Below are 14,652 nucleotides of genomic sequence, written 5' to 3' on the forward strand. Positions count from 1 at the left end.
GAAGCTCAGACTTCTGTCATGCAGGCTCAGCTTGCTGCCACGCAAACTCGGACTGCTGCCATCATGGCTGCGTTTACCAGTGTGGAAATGGGCTTGCAGGGTCTCTCAGCAGACCATCAATCTGTCCTCCAACAGATTACTAGGATTGCTGAGGCTCCACTCCAGGGGAGTGCTAGTGGCTTCGTGGAGCATGAACCTGCTGTCGTCTGTCAGGTTGACATAATTCGTACTTCCACCACTGCCACTCCGCCTGTGCCCTTGCTGTTACCTGTCTGTCAGCCAGCCAGCCCAGGCTGCTGCCACCCGTGCTGAGATGGTGCAGTCTACAGCCGGGCCTTCTAGGCTCGAGTTCGACCTGCAAGGCGAACTGCAGTCTTGCCCACTGAAAGTCAGCAGCCTTCCACCAGCCATGCTGCAGCCACTGGGGTAGCACTTCGTAGGAGCACTAGGACAGGCAAAGGCACACGGAACACAGGCACTAAGGGAAAGCACAAGTGTGATTAGTTGACTTTGTTATGTAGTTTTGGAATTATCATTTATAAATTATGTTTGGAATGTTTGTTATGTCATTGCTTTCATTTTAGCATTGTGGTCAAGAGAATGCTGTGATGTTCCGTGACAGAGGGATGGTAAGCTGGGGAAGTGTTGAGCAATGGGGATCTGGGGTTTCATTCAGAGGAGCCGGAATCTGATGATGTGCTCATGGACAGCCCATTCGGAATGGGGAATTTGCAGGCTGCTTCCTCTTCCTTCTCCTCCTCTTTCTTCCTCTTCTTCCTCCTCCTCCTGAGGTGGTCACGGAACCCGTAGTGGCAATGATGACCAACTTGTGGAGTATGCAGTAGACTGCCACAAATTGGGGCACTCGCACCAGCGAGTACTGGAAGGCTCCTCCCGAGTGGTCAAGTCAGCAGAATCGTTGCTTGAGCACCCCGATAGTCTGCTCAATGACGTTCCTCGTAGCAGTATGGCTGTCATTATATGATTGCTGGCCGCTAGTGGTGGGGTTGCGGAGGGAAATCATCAGCCAGGTGTAGAGTGGATAGCCCTTGCCGCCTAGCAGCCACCCTCCGGTTCGACGTGGGGGTTGGAAGATTGCTGCCACAGTGGACTGGCACAGGATGAAGGCATCATGACTGCCAGGATACCGGGCATTCACCATCATGCTGTGCTGGGCGTGGTCACACACCAACTGCACACACACCAACTGCACATTAAGTGAGTTATACCCTTTGCGGTTACAATACATCTCATCATCGATAATGCGGCGCCCGCAAAGCTACGTGTGTGCAGTTGATGGCGCCCTGCACCATGGGGAAGCCCCATGGCAAAGCCATGTGCGCGCTACTCCTGCTTCTCTCTGTTTACAGTGAGGGCAATGAAGTCCCCTCTCCTTGCGTACAGAGCCTTTGTGACCTGCCGGATGCAGCGATGGGCGGCGAACTGCGAGATGTTTGCTATGTCGCCTGTTCCAGCCTGGAAGGGTCCGCTGGCAAAAAAAATTCAGGTCCACGGTCATGTTGAGAGCCACTGGCAGAGCCGTCGTCACCCTGCTCTAAGGCTGCAGGTCTGGTTCCAAGAGGTGGCAGAGTTCTGTGAGCACCTCCTCAGTGAAGCGGAGCCACTGAATACACTGCACCTGGGGTGCAGGTAGGAGAAGTGCCCTTTGAAGACCCTCGGTGGGTAAGGCCTCCTACTGAGAGCCCTGCTCCCCCTCCTCCTCCCTCTGCGAGCAGCTTGTCTTCTTTGCTGCCTCTGCTCCATCTCCCTGTCATGCTGCAGTGCCAGTGAGACTGCAACTAGAGCCCCCATGACTGGGAGCAAGTGGTGTACTCAGAGGCCTTCCAGTAGCAGCCAACACCTTCCCAACATCCAGCAGCACTCCCTGCACACAATAACAACTTTATATCTCTTGCAGCAACCCAGTACTCCTACAAACTCTGCAGGTGCCAGTACAAAAGAAATAATCAACTTACCTGCAAGTTGGATGTTTCCCTTTAAGAAGCGCTGGTGGGGGGGGGTGTCCCTCGTGCAACTGAACGCAGGTTCAGCTATGCATGTTTGTTGAATGTAGTGGTGAAGTCCAAAATGGCAGGTCACGTGGTGTCAAATCAACGTTACATACTGATTGACGTCACGATCCGCCTACTCTGAATACTGCTGGCGCACGCAGCCCATGCTATCGCCCGCACCAAGATAGCGAACAGCGTGGACCATGCCAGATGCGAGGCAGACACCTTTTTTCCTCCAAAACCGGCCTTAACTACTGCACTAAGGTGCCGAATTTCGTGGCCTAAGTGTTTTAATCATTATATGTACAGCTCCCCTGCTGCCTAGTGAGTAAAAGCATCATCTAGTCTGCCACCAAACGATATAAACGGGAAGGTCCCAGGTTTGACTCTTAGTCCGTCTAAGTTAGCGCGCAATTGCGGCCTCAGTTGAGACTCTACAATTCACCTCTGTGCCCCTGGATTATGGGGGTGAAAAATTAGCAGCGGTTCCTGCTCCCAATTGTTGTCTCCTGACCCCTGCTAGAAAGTCTATTCATGAGTCTGTAAGGTGAAAACAGAATTGGTGTTTGGTCCTGATAGCCTACCAACAGTTACTTACATAGGTTTACACATGAAACATATCCTCTTAAGCAGCATACCAGAGGACTGCTAGTACCCGAGTAAGAGGCAGCACCTTAGAGAGGAGGGGAAGGATTGGAGAAAGGACAATGGCCCTAAAATTACTGATGCGCTATCAATTACTCATAAAAGACTGAGAGTTAAGAGAGTAACTAAAGGCTTTTATTAGCAAAGAACAGAGCATGCCTCTCGTGGTTGACTGGGTTCCAAGAAGGCAGGGGGCTGCAGGCCAATCACCTTTATACCTGGGCCTGTGTGGGCGGAGCCAGCCGAGACATGTTGAGGCATGCATAGGTACAGCAGTGTGTAACAACAACAACAACAACAGTGGTTTACCACATTCACCCCTTGTTTAAAATTGAGTCCGGCGGGGTGAAGTGTACTAAAGGTTCGTGTAAGTAAGTCTATCAGGTGGCCTTGTATGCCGTCCTGATCGTCGTGGTGGCGGCGGTGATGGTGCAGCATCCAACGTTGAGTCTGGCGTCTCATTGAGTGGTTGGGTGGTCAATGACGGGTCCTGGGGCTGCGGCATGCCGTCTAGCGGGGTTGGGTTGTGGGTAGTGGTGGATGGCAATGGTAGTGTTTCAGGGGCACCCAAAGGTGCGAGATCTCGTGTGGGGGCTGTGGCCTCCCGCCCGTCCGGGTACGCTACGTAAGCGTACTGGGGGTAGGCGTGGGTAGTGGTGGATGGCGAGGGGGGTGTTTCGGGAGCACCCGAAGGTGCGAGGTCTCGTATGGAGACTGTGTCCTCCCACCCGTCCAGGTACACCACGTAAGCATACTGAGGGTTGGCATGGAGGAGGCTCACCCTCTCGACCAGGGGGTCCGTCTTATGGGACCTCACGTGCTTCCGCAGTAGGACGGGTCCTGGAGAAGTCAGCCATGTCGGTAACGAGATCCCCGATGTGGACTTCCTGGGGAAGGAGAACATTCTCTCGTGAGGGGTAGCATTGGTGGCTGTACAGAGCAGTGACCGAATGGAATGGAGCGCCTGCCAGCGAGAGGTCGGAAGGCCCTTAGATTTCAAGTTTAAAAGGACTGCCTTCCAGACCGTCGCATTCTCCCTTTCCACCTGGCCATTCCCCCGGGGGTTGCAGCTGGTGGTCCTGCTTGTAGCGATACCTCTCGAGAGCAGGTACTGCCGGAGTTCGTCGCTCATAAAGGATGAACCCTTGTCGCTATGAATATAACTAGGGAAACCGAACAAGGCGAAGAGGTCATTCAGACATTTAATGACCGTGGTACTGGTCATGTCTGAGCAAGGGATGGCAAACGGGAAACGGGAGTACTCATCAATTATGTTGAGGAAGTACACATTGCGGTCGGAGGAGGGGAGGGGCCCTTTAAAATCGAGGCTCAGCCGTTCAAAGGGGCGCGTGGCTTTGATCAGGCTTGCTCTGTCTGGCCTATAAAAATGCGGTTTGCACTCGGCACAGATTTGGCAGTTCCTGGTCATGGTCCTGACCTCCTCGATGGAGTAGGGCAGGTTACGGGATTTGATGAAGTGAAAAAACCTGGTGACCCCCGGGTGGCAGAGGTCATTGTGGAGGGTCTTCAGTCTACCCTGCGCGTTGGCGCATGTACCACGTGATAGGGCATCTGGGGGCTCATTGAGTTTCCCGGGCCGGTACAAGATATCGTAATTGTAGGTGGAGAGTTCGATTCTCCACCTCAAGATCTTGTCGTTCTTGATTTTGCCCCTCTGCTTATTATTAAACATAAAAGCTACTGAACGCTGGTCAGTGAGCAGGGTAAATCGTTTTCCGGCCAGGTAATGCCTCCAATGTCGCACAGCTTCCACAATGGCCTGGGCCTCCTTTTCGACAGAGGAGTGTCGAATCTCGGGGCCCTGGAGGGTCCTTGAGAAAAAGGCCACGGGACTCCCCGCCTGGTTAAGGGTTGCAGCTAGGGCAAAGTCGGATGCGTCGCTCTCCACTTGGAAAGGGATGGACTCATCCACTGCGTGCATTGTGGCCTTCGCAATATCTCCTTTTATGAGAGTGAAGGCTGCACAGGCCTCTGCTGTCAGGGGGAAGGAGGTGGACTTGATGAGGGGTCTGGCTTTGTCCGCATAGTTGGGCACCCACTGAGCATAGTACGAGAAAAACCCTAGGCATCTCTTCAGTGCTTTTTGGCAGTGGGGGAGGGGGAGCTCCATAAGGGGGCGCATCCTGTCGGGGTCGGGGCCGATGACTCCGTTCTCCACTACACAGCCAAGAATGGCAAGGCGCTTGGTACGAAACATACATTTGTCCTTGTTGTATGTTAGGTTCAGCCGCTGGGCCGTACGGAGGAATTTCTCTAGATTATCATCATGGTCCTGCTGGTCGCGGCCGCAGATGGTGACGTTGTCTAGATAGGGGAAAGTGGCCTGGAGCGCGTTCTGGTCGACCATCCGGTCCATCTCCCGTTGGAAGACTGAAACCCCGTTGGTGACGCCGAAGGGAACTCTGAGGAAGTGGTAGAGACGACCGTCAGCTTCAAAAGCTGTGTACTGGCGGTCCTCAGCCCTGATGGGGAGCTGGTGGTATGCCGACTTCAGATCAATCGTCGAGAACACCCGGTATTGTGCTATCTGATTGACCATGTCAGATATGCGGGGGAGTGGGTATGCATCTAGCTGGGTGTAGCGATTGATCGTCTGGCTGTAGTCAATAACTAGGCGCTGTTTTTCGCCAGTCTTCACTACCACCACTTGTGCTCGCCATGGGCTGGTGCTACTTTCAATAATCCCTTCCTTCAGGAGTCTTGCTACCTCGGATTTAATGAAGCTCCTATCCCCGGCACTGTAACGCCTGCTTTTGGTAGCGATGGGCTTACAGTCGCGGGTGAGGTTAGCGAACAAGGAGGGGCGGGGGACTTTAAGGGTGGAGAGGCTGCAAATGTTGCGCGGCGGGCGATTTAAAAGCTGCTGGCTGCAGACTGTGAGTGGGGGGAGGGGTCCGTCGTACGCTAATGTGACACTCTTAAGGTTGCACTGAAAATCCAACCCCAGTAGAACGGCAGCGCAAAGATGGGGCAGGACCAGGAGTTTAAAATTTTTGTATTCTGTGCCCCTTACTGAAAGGGTCACTACACAGTAGCCACCGACGTCCGCTGACTGGGCTTTGGAAGCCAAAGAGATCCGATGTCGCGTCGGCAGGACCGGGAGAGAGTAACTCCGCACCGTGTCGGGGTGGATAAAGCTTTCCGTGCTCCCGCTGTCAAAAAGGCAGGTAGTGGCGCGGCCGTTTACCTTAATGTCCATCATGGACCTGGACAGTTGATGAGGGAGAGATTGGTCCAGCGTCACGGAGGCCAGCGTATGGTCGAGCGAGTCGATGTGGTCGTCAGATGAGGCGGTGGTTGAGTCCGGGTCCCCCGTGGTTGAAGTTGGAGACGTCCGAGATGGCGGACAAAATGGCGGCGCCCATGGTCCCGATCCCCTCGCGGCTGGGGGAGTCCAAGATGGCGGACAAGATGGCTGCCCCCACGGTTCGCACGCGGCGCTGCTGGCGTTAGCGGTTTTACCTTTGCAGGCGCTGACATAGTGTCCTTTCTTCCCGCAGCCGGAGCAGGTAGCGTTTCTCGCCGGGCAGCGTGCTCTGGGGTGTTTTGCCTGGCCACAAAAATAAAATTTCTGTGCCTTGGACATCGCAGCAGCAGTTGAAGGTGGCGGTCCCATGACCCAAGGTTGTGGCGTCCACATTGCGGAGCGGTTAGGGGAGAAGGCGTCCATATTCCTGTGGGCCGCGTCGAGCGAGAGCGCGAGGGACACTGCCTTTCTCAGGTCCATTTCTCCCTTTTCCAACAGTCTCTGCCGGGAGTAGTCGGACCTTAGACCCGCAACGAAAGCATCTCGGATCAGTCCCTCCGTGTGTGCTGCGGCTGATGCTTCTTTGCAATCGCAGTCTCGGCCGAGTATCCGTAGTGCCCGTAGGAAGGCCTCCACCGATTCCCCGGGCTGCTGTCTGCGGGATCTTAAGAGGTGCCGGGCATAGACCGTATTTACCGGGCATGCGTATTGCCCTTTTAGCAGACCGATAGCCGCCGCGTAGGTCGTCGCGTCCTGGATTATTGTATAAACTTGGTGGCTCACCTTTGAGGCCAGGATTTCCAACTTGTTTTCGTCCAGGGTCACAGTTGAGGCTTGCAGGTAGGCCTCGAAGCAACGCAGCCAATGCGCGAATTTGGTAGCCGAACCCGCTTCTTGGGGGTCTAGGTCCAGGCATGTTGGTCTGAGGGCTCGCAGCAGCTCCTGTTGCTCAGCGTTTGGTGCAGCAGCCTGCTGTTCAGCAAATGTCGACATTTTGTTTTTGCTAATAAAATTGATGCGCTATCAATTACTCATAAAAGACTGAGAGTTAAGAGAGTAACTAAAGGCTTTTATTAGCAAAGAACAGAGCATGCCTCTCATGGTTGACTGGGTTCCAAGAAGGCAGGGGGCTGCAGGTCAATCACCTTTATACCTGGGCCTGTGTGGGTGGAGCCAGCCGAGACATGTTGAGGCATGCATAGGTACAGCAGTGTGTAACAACAACAACAACAACAGTGGTTTACCACAATTACACCATGGGATGCAACATGTCTGTCTTCTGTCTGCTATTGGAGTCATCAACCTATTTAAAATAAATGTTTTAACATGCCTACTAAAATGGAAAATGTGTGAAGTGTTCATAGGCTAGTGTTCCACAGCTTAATCTCGGACCATTGCCTTAACGGAGGCAAACATTTGGTAAATCTGTCATGATTGATTAATGAAGCTGAGATGGTGTTCCCTTTGATATTAGAATAATTTGCATGTGTTCAAACCTCAATAACAGAAGATTTTTAGAATTGGGATTGACTCACATTACTCCAGTGAATGGGAATAGGAATGAGACATGCCCCCACAATTTCTTTTCATCTGGGAAAACCTGCACTTGAAGAATTTCTAAAAACTATATTCTAATTAATATTGTGGTCAGAGTAAAATTCTGTGCAATAACGACAGATTTTTTCACCCATATACACATTGAAAACACAGCTCCTGCTGCCATGAATTTCTGACGTGTACGAAAGTCTGACTCCTCATTTTGCCATGCAATGTTATTTAAATGCTTAGATTTCCACAATATGCATGGGGTTCATCAAATGCGTTGTTTTCACAGGTGAAACTCTGGTATGATAAAGTAGGCCACCAGCTGATAGTTAATGTGTTACAAGCCACGGAGCTTCCTTCCCGAGGGGATGGTCGGCCCAGGAATCCCTATGTAAAAATGTACTTCCTTCCAGATCGAAGGTGAACATCAAAAATCGCTTTTTTTAACAATTCTCTCTAATTTAGTTCCAGATCTATTTGTGTTGCTGTGTAGTAGGGATGAAGATCCAAATAATTTCAGGCTTTTATTTCAGGGAAGTCCAAGTCCACATCTTAACTAGTCACAAACGCAAAATGGTTGGTGCAAAATCATTTACTGCGAATCAGGAGGAACTGAGATATATACATGCATTGCCACAAGACCTCCAAGTACTCGGTAGACACATATTGCTACTAAGTCACCATATTGCTGTTAGACCTCCAGTTACTTATCTGCTTTCATTAGACCGACAGGGACTTGGATGGTAATAATTACTCGACTGCTGCTAAGGTTCCTCCCCATCTAAATCACTCAGGACTTTGGATATTCTACTATTATCAGAGCACCAGGATCGCAAATGATGGCACTCACAAGACTATAAGCCCTCACCCACCCTACTAGACTGTAAAGGATTGAGAGCAGCACCAGATCATCAAGAATTGGGTATTAGAGCACCATAGGTCACATGGTACCCTTACATGGGGTGAAATTTGGGAATTCCTGATGTGGGCATCTGCTCCATTAAAGGCCCGATGTCATGAAGGACACAGGGCTCATAGGACAGCATCAGCCACTGAAATTCCCGTTGTTCCTGCTCCTACTCCCATTGGCTCAAGTTACCTGGATACTGGCAACCAGGCCAATAGAGTGACTGGAGTCAGGCCCACAGGGGTTTCCAGGCCGGGCCCATGGCCTGGATGACCTCAGAATTTTGCAGGATTAATTTTTTTAATCGGCTCCGTTAGATCAACCGAGTAGATTCATCTAAATGATATAGTTTCGGACACCAGAGATAAATCAACTTACTGGTTTTATTAATATCAACAAAGATTATCGTGTGATCTTTCTGTCTCATGCTGCTACACCAGTAGATGGCAATGTCGCAACACATATGCTCCATTCTCAGTGGAATGTGTGTTTTGTTTATAAGAAAGAAAGACTTGCATTTATATAGTGCCTTTCACGATCACTGGACGTCCCAAAGTGCGTTACGGCCAATTAAGCACTTTTTCAAGTGTAGTCACTGTTGTAATGTAGAAAACGCGGCAGCCAATTTGCAAACAACAAGCTCCCACAAACAGCAATGTGATAATGATCAAATCATCTGTTTTAGTGATGTTGATTGAGGGATAAATATTGGTCAGGACACCAGGGATACCTCCCCTGCTCTTCTTCAAAATAATGCCGTGGGATCTTTTACGTCCACCTGAGAGAGCAGACGGGGCCTCGGTTTAACATCTCATCCAAAAGATGTCACCTCCGACAGTACAGCGCTCTCGGTACTGCACTGGAGTGTCAGCCTAGATTTTTGTGCTCAAGTCTCTGGAGTGGGACTTGAACCCACAACCTTCTGACTCGGAGGCAAGGGTGCTACCAACTGAGCCACAGCTGACACACTAGATATAGAAGATATGATAATTTTGTATTGTTATAAATATCACACATTAACAGAATGCTAACAGCTGAAATGTAGACATGTTGGCTCCAAACTAGTTTTAATGTTTACACAAATCCTTTGATACTTCTTAAATTGCATTGACACATCCTGCTTACTTAGCATTCCCCGGGAAATCCTAACAACCGAATCTAAACCATGTGTTAGCCTCTGTCACACAGAATACATTCTCATAATGTAAAGAAATTGATCTCGATATTAATTCCCCATGACGGGCAGGAGAGGGTCAGTTGTTGAGTTAAACATTTTTAAATGGGGAACGTGTCCCCAACCCGCCGCATGTGTGCCCGTTGCCATTTTTACGGCCGCAGGTTTTGTGCCATGCGAGAGTCCCGCTCTCGAGGGACATATTTAACATGTTTAAATCAGGCTCCCACCGTGTAATTGAGAGCCTCATTTAAATTCAACAGTTGCCATGAGGGTTTCCCAGGACTCGGGAAACCCGGCAGTGAAAGGAAGGCTGGAGCTGGCAGTTCAAGAGGGTAAGTCCCTTTTACAGCACTCTTTGTGGACCAGGAGGAGCAGGAGTGCGCTCCGCGGCCCCTCAAGGAAGCCTTCGGCCTCCCCTCTGCCGATCGCGGCCTCCCCCTCCCCCCACCCCACCCCACCGTGATTGGCAATCTCCCCACTGCCCCTTCCCCTCAATTTTGTGTTATACACTATCCTACATTTCCCTCCTTGGAACACAAGAAAATACTTTTTCCAGGGTTGCACATGCAACTATTCTTCTCATGGTTCCCCTTCGTATGCCTTACTTATCCTTCATTTGAGTGATCATCTCAATCATATTCTTTCTCTTCTTTAGGGGGAGAAATTCAGTATCGCCCCATTTGGGGCGCAATTATCGGCTGGGCGCTAATTATCGCATCCGACTGCAAACTTGGCCTCTATCGCCCCTGGAGGTGATATGAGCGCTAAATCAGGCGTTACACACCTCTCTTAAGGTGCTAACACCAAGGAGCGAAGCGCTACCACAGAGCGCTGGTGAAGCTCAGTTAGCAATGGAACACAGACAGACTGGCCAGTTCTTAAAGGGGAGGGTCGATCTTGCTCTCCAACCACACCCTGCTCATTGCAGTCATGAATCTCGGCCTGGAGAGACCTGTACATCAATTCTGCTGGAAAGAACAATGGAGAGGCTCAGGGAAAAAGCTGAGTGCAGCCCCCATAGTCTCTTCTAAATCGATGCAAGGAAGGTCAAATCAAAATGAACCTGCAAAGTGCTGCTCAGTACCCAAAACTCCTTCACACAGCGTTGAATCTCTCCAGAAGTCTCTCTCTCTCTCTCTCTCTCAGAATGCATGGAGTAAAAATGTCCCCCAGTCCCTTCCCGACTGCAAAACATTCCCCTCTACCTGTCTTTGCTAGTGGCAGGTGGAAAGGCAGGGGGCACCACTCAATATCCAGTCCGGGGTGTTGCCCGCTCGACTGACGTCACGATCTGCAGGCGCAGGAAATCGTGGCAGTAGTCTTTAGCGCCGCCGCAAATAGTCTGGTCAATTTCATGAGCGGCGCAAAAATTGCCACGCTTGGGCGCTAGTTGCTTTGCGCTCCGATAGCGCCCTCTTAGCGCCCTAATCTCTTCAACATTCCCTAACGGGAGGAGCTAATGAACCAAATTTTTCCCCCTTAATCTCTTCAACATTCTCTGTACTCTACATATTAAAACCATCCAAATTACTCACTTTATTCACTGGGCTATCACAAGCATTGACGTAATCCATAGCCACCGGTGTTGTCCAACATTATACACAAACAAAACCATAATACTGCGGACGCTAGAAATCTGAAATAAATGCAGAAAATGCTGGAAATACTCAGCAGGGCAGGCAGCATCTGTGGAGAGAGAAACAAACACTGTTTCCAACCATTTGTGTTCACCTCAGGCTGATAGCTCTTTCTCTATCTTAGTTCACATGCTGCAGCAAAATGCTAAGAGCTACGCCATTCCAAGATTGAGATTAGACCTGAGGACAATGGGGGGATTGGATGCTCAAATGTGGTTGCAGTTCTCAATGCTTCTGCTTGGAGGAATATATTCACCTGAATCATGTAACATTGTAGGCCTCAACTGGCACCAAAATCTTATCTCCAACTTTAGTTATTTCAGCTGTTGTAAAGCAGAACATGTGTTTAGAAACAGGACAGGTGACCTTCCCATGTGTAACGTGGCCTCGCCAGATGTCACACAGTACATTCCTCTTTCCAAGTTGGTTCTTCCAGCGCCCCCTTTAGTCACTTGTAAAGTACAGTTAGGGGATTCTTCATCCAGGCTGAAGCCACAAGCTGGAAAGGGCTCTGCAGCCTATCGCAGCAGCATAGCCAGACTCCACAGTTCCTAGAACAGCTGGAGGTATCTGGAGGTGTACAGACTCCGTCATTCACTCTAGAAATGGACCAAGATGTCTCCATGTCTCCAAAACTTCTATTGACTCCACATTAAACATTCCATCGGTTATCTTTTACTGTTCAACTGTGGGATTGCCACTACCATTAGTATCAAACCCCAAGCTTGCTGTGTTTGATTATATGGCTTGGGGGCATATTAGACAGAGCTGTAGTGTCTGACTTTACATTTCATAGAATCGTGCAGCACAGAAGGAGGCCATTCAGCCCATCAAGTGTGTGCCGGTTCTTTCGAAGAGAAATCCAGTTAGTCCCACTCCCCCGTGCTTACCCCATATCCCTGCAATTTATTCTCCTTTAAGTATTTATCCAATTCCCTTTTGAAAGTTACTATTGAATCTGTATACACCACCCTTTCAGTCAGTGTATTCCAAATCCTAACCACTCATTACGTTAAAAAAAAATTCCTCATGTCGCCTCTGGTTATTTTGCCAATCACCTTAAATCTGTGTCCTCTGATTATCGATCCTTCAGCCATTGGAAACGGTTTCTCTTTATTTACTCTATTTAAAGCCTTCATGATTTTAAACCCCTTTTATCAAATCTCCTCTTAGCCTTCTCTGCTCTAAGGAGAACAACCCCAGCTTCTCCAGTCTAACCACGTAACTGTAATCCCTCATCCCTGGAACCATTCTAGTAAATCTCTTCTGTACCCTCTTGAAAGTCTTCATGTCCTTCCTAAAGTGTGGTGCCCAGAATTGGACACAATACTCCAGCTGGGGCCGAATCAGTATTTTATATAGATTTAGCATAACTTCCTGGCTTTTGTACTCTATGCCTCTATTTATAAAGCCCAGGTTCCCCTATGCTTTATTAATTGCTTTGTTAACCTGTCTTGCCGACACAACAACAACAACAACTTATATTGATAGAGCGCCTTTAACGTAATAAAACACCCCAAGGCCCTTCACAGGAGCGTTAGGAGAAAAAATAAAATTTGACACCGAGCCATATAAGGAGATGTTAGGGCATATGACCAAAAGCTTGGTCGAAGAGGTAGGTTTTAAGGAGCGCCTTAAAGGAGGAAAGAGAAGTGGAGAGTCGGAGAGATTTATGGAGGGAATTCCAGAGCTTAGGATCTAGGCAGCTGAAGGCACCACTGCCAATGGTGGAGCAATTAAAATCGGGGATGTTCAAAAGGCCAGAATAAGCGGAGCACAGAGGTTGAGGTGTATTATAGAGCTGGAGGAGATTAGAGATAGGGAGAGGCGAGGTCATGGAGGGATTTGAAAACAAGAATGAGAATTTTAAAATTGAGGCGTTGCTTAACTGGGAGCCAATGGAGGTCAGCAAGCACAGGGGAGATGGGTGAGTGGGACATGGTGCAAGTTAGGACACAGGCAGCAGAGTTTTGGATGACCTCAAGTTTATGGAGGGTAGAACTGGGGAGGCTGGCCAGGAGAGCATTGGAATAATCTAGAGGTGATAAAGGCATGGATGAGGGTTTCAGCAACAGATAAGTTGAGGTATGGGTGGAGCCAGGCGATATTACGATGGTAGAAATGGCCGATCTTAGTGATAGAACGGATATGAGATAGGCAACTCTCTTCATGATCAAATATGACACCGACGTTACGAACAGACTTGGTCAGCCATAGACAGTTGCCAGGAAGAGAGATCGAATCAGTGGAAACGGGACAGAGTTTGTGGCGTGAACCGAAGATAATGGCTTTGGGCTTCCCAATATTTAATTGGAGGAAATTTCTACTCATGCAGTACTTGATGTCGGACAAGCCACCTTCAAAGATTTGTGCACAAACTCCCCCACTTATTTGAAGTGCCTTTGAACCAGCGCTTTATATAACTATCTTGGATAAAATTTGGAATCCGGTTATTTTCTATATGACTTATGATCCGCTTTAGTAAAAATCCTCCACACATAATGCATGTGATAGCCTATGAAATGTTCTGATGTTTGTAATTGTTATTGCTGATTCTGATGATCTCGTTGACTTTATCTCTAGTTACTAACATACTTTGCACTATTTCTTTAATCAAGATAATTGTTTTAAATTCTTCGTTTATCAAGTCTTCAGCTCCTCCATTGACCTCTGTCAATAATTCTTTAAACTGTTGTCACATCGCTTCATCATGCTCCCACGACCATTCAATATCTATTCTGTTCCATGCTGCCATTCCTATGGTTGCTCCTAATCCTATCCATTCTCCTAATCGTATCCATTCCCCTAATGTAACTTTCCATCGGTAACCTTTTGGGACATGACTGGTGGCCAACGTTCATCTGGATATTTGCCAGCATTTTGTTGATTAAATTCCTGTACCAATTCATGTAACATGAAACCATACATTTCCTCATACTCAGGATAACACAGACCTTTTGAAAAAGAAATGCTGCAGAGATCAATTAATACAAGTGAAATGTCAAAGTGTACATCATTATATGTGGCCACATGAGACCATATAATTATTCGTCCATTATTTGGTCTTTCCTCACACAAGTCCGAACATCCAGTCTCATCTGATTCACGCAGATTAGTGTCAGTGCCCAGGTTTTTAACCTTTAATCCCATTTCACAAGAGTTATTACATCGCCAGTGCACCCTCATAGGATTAACCATTGCCAGTGCACCCTCAGATGACTAACCATCGCCAGTGTACCCTCATAGGACGAAATATCACCAGTGCACACTCAGGGCTAATCATTGCCAGTACACCCTCATAGGACTCAATATTGACAGTGCACCCTTGTAGGACTAGCCATTGCCAGTACATGCTCATAGGACTAAGTATAGCCAGTGGACCCGCAGTTGACTAAGTATTGGCAGTGCACCCTCATGGGACTGAACACTGCCAGTACACCTTCATAGGATTAACCATTGCC

The 14,652-nt window shown here is 48.9% G+C and overlaps 1 protein-coding gene across 16 annotated transcripts in view; it reads left to right on the forward strand.

Moving 5' to 3' along the window:
- The window catches only part of rims1a (regulating synaptic membrane exocytosis 1a), a 1,194,810-nt gene that overhangs the window by 833,567 nt on the left and 346,591 nt on the right, over positions 1-14,652 (forward strand). For all 16 annotated transcript variants that reach the window (XM_085996611.1, XM_085996612.1, XM_085996615.1 and 13 more), the window contains one exon: positions 7,760-7,890. In XM_085996611.1, coding sequence (XP_085852737.1) covers positions 7,760-7,890 — 131 coding nt within the window. The remainder of the gene's footprint in view (positions 1-7,759; positions 7,891-14,652) is intronic.

This window comes from Somniosus microcephalus, chromosome 9, assembly GCF_052327205.1.
Source record: "Somniosus microcephalus isolate GS21.2 chromosome 9, FLI_Smic_1.0, whole genome shotgun sequence".
NCBI classification, from domain to species: Eukaryota; Metazoa; Chordata; class Chondrichthyes; order Squaliformes; family Somniosidae; genus Somniosus; species Somniosus microcephalus.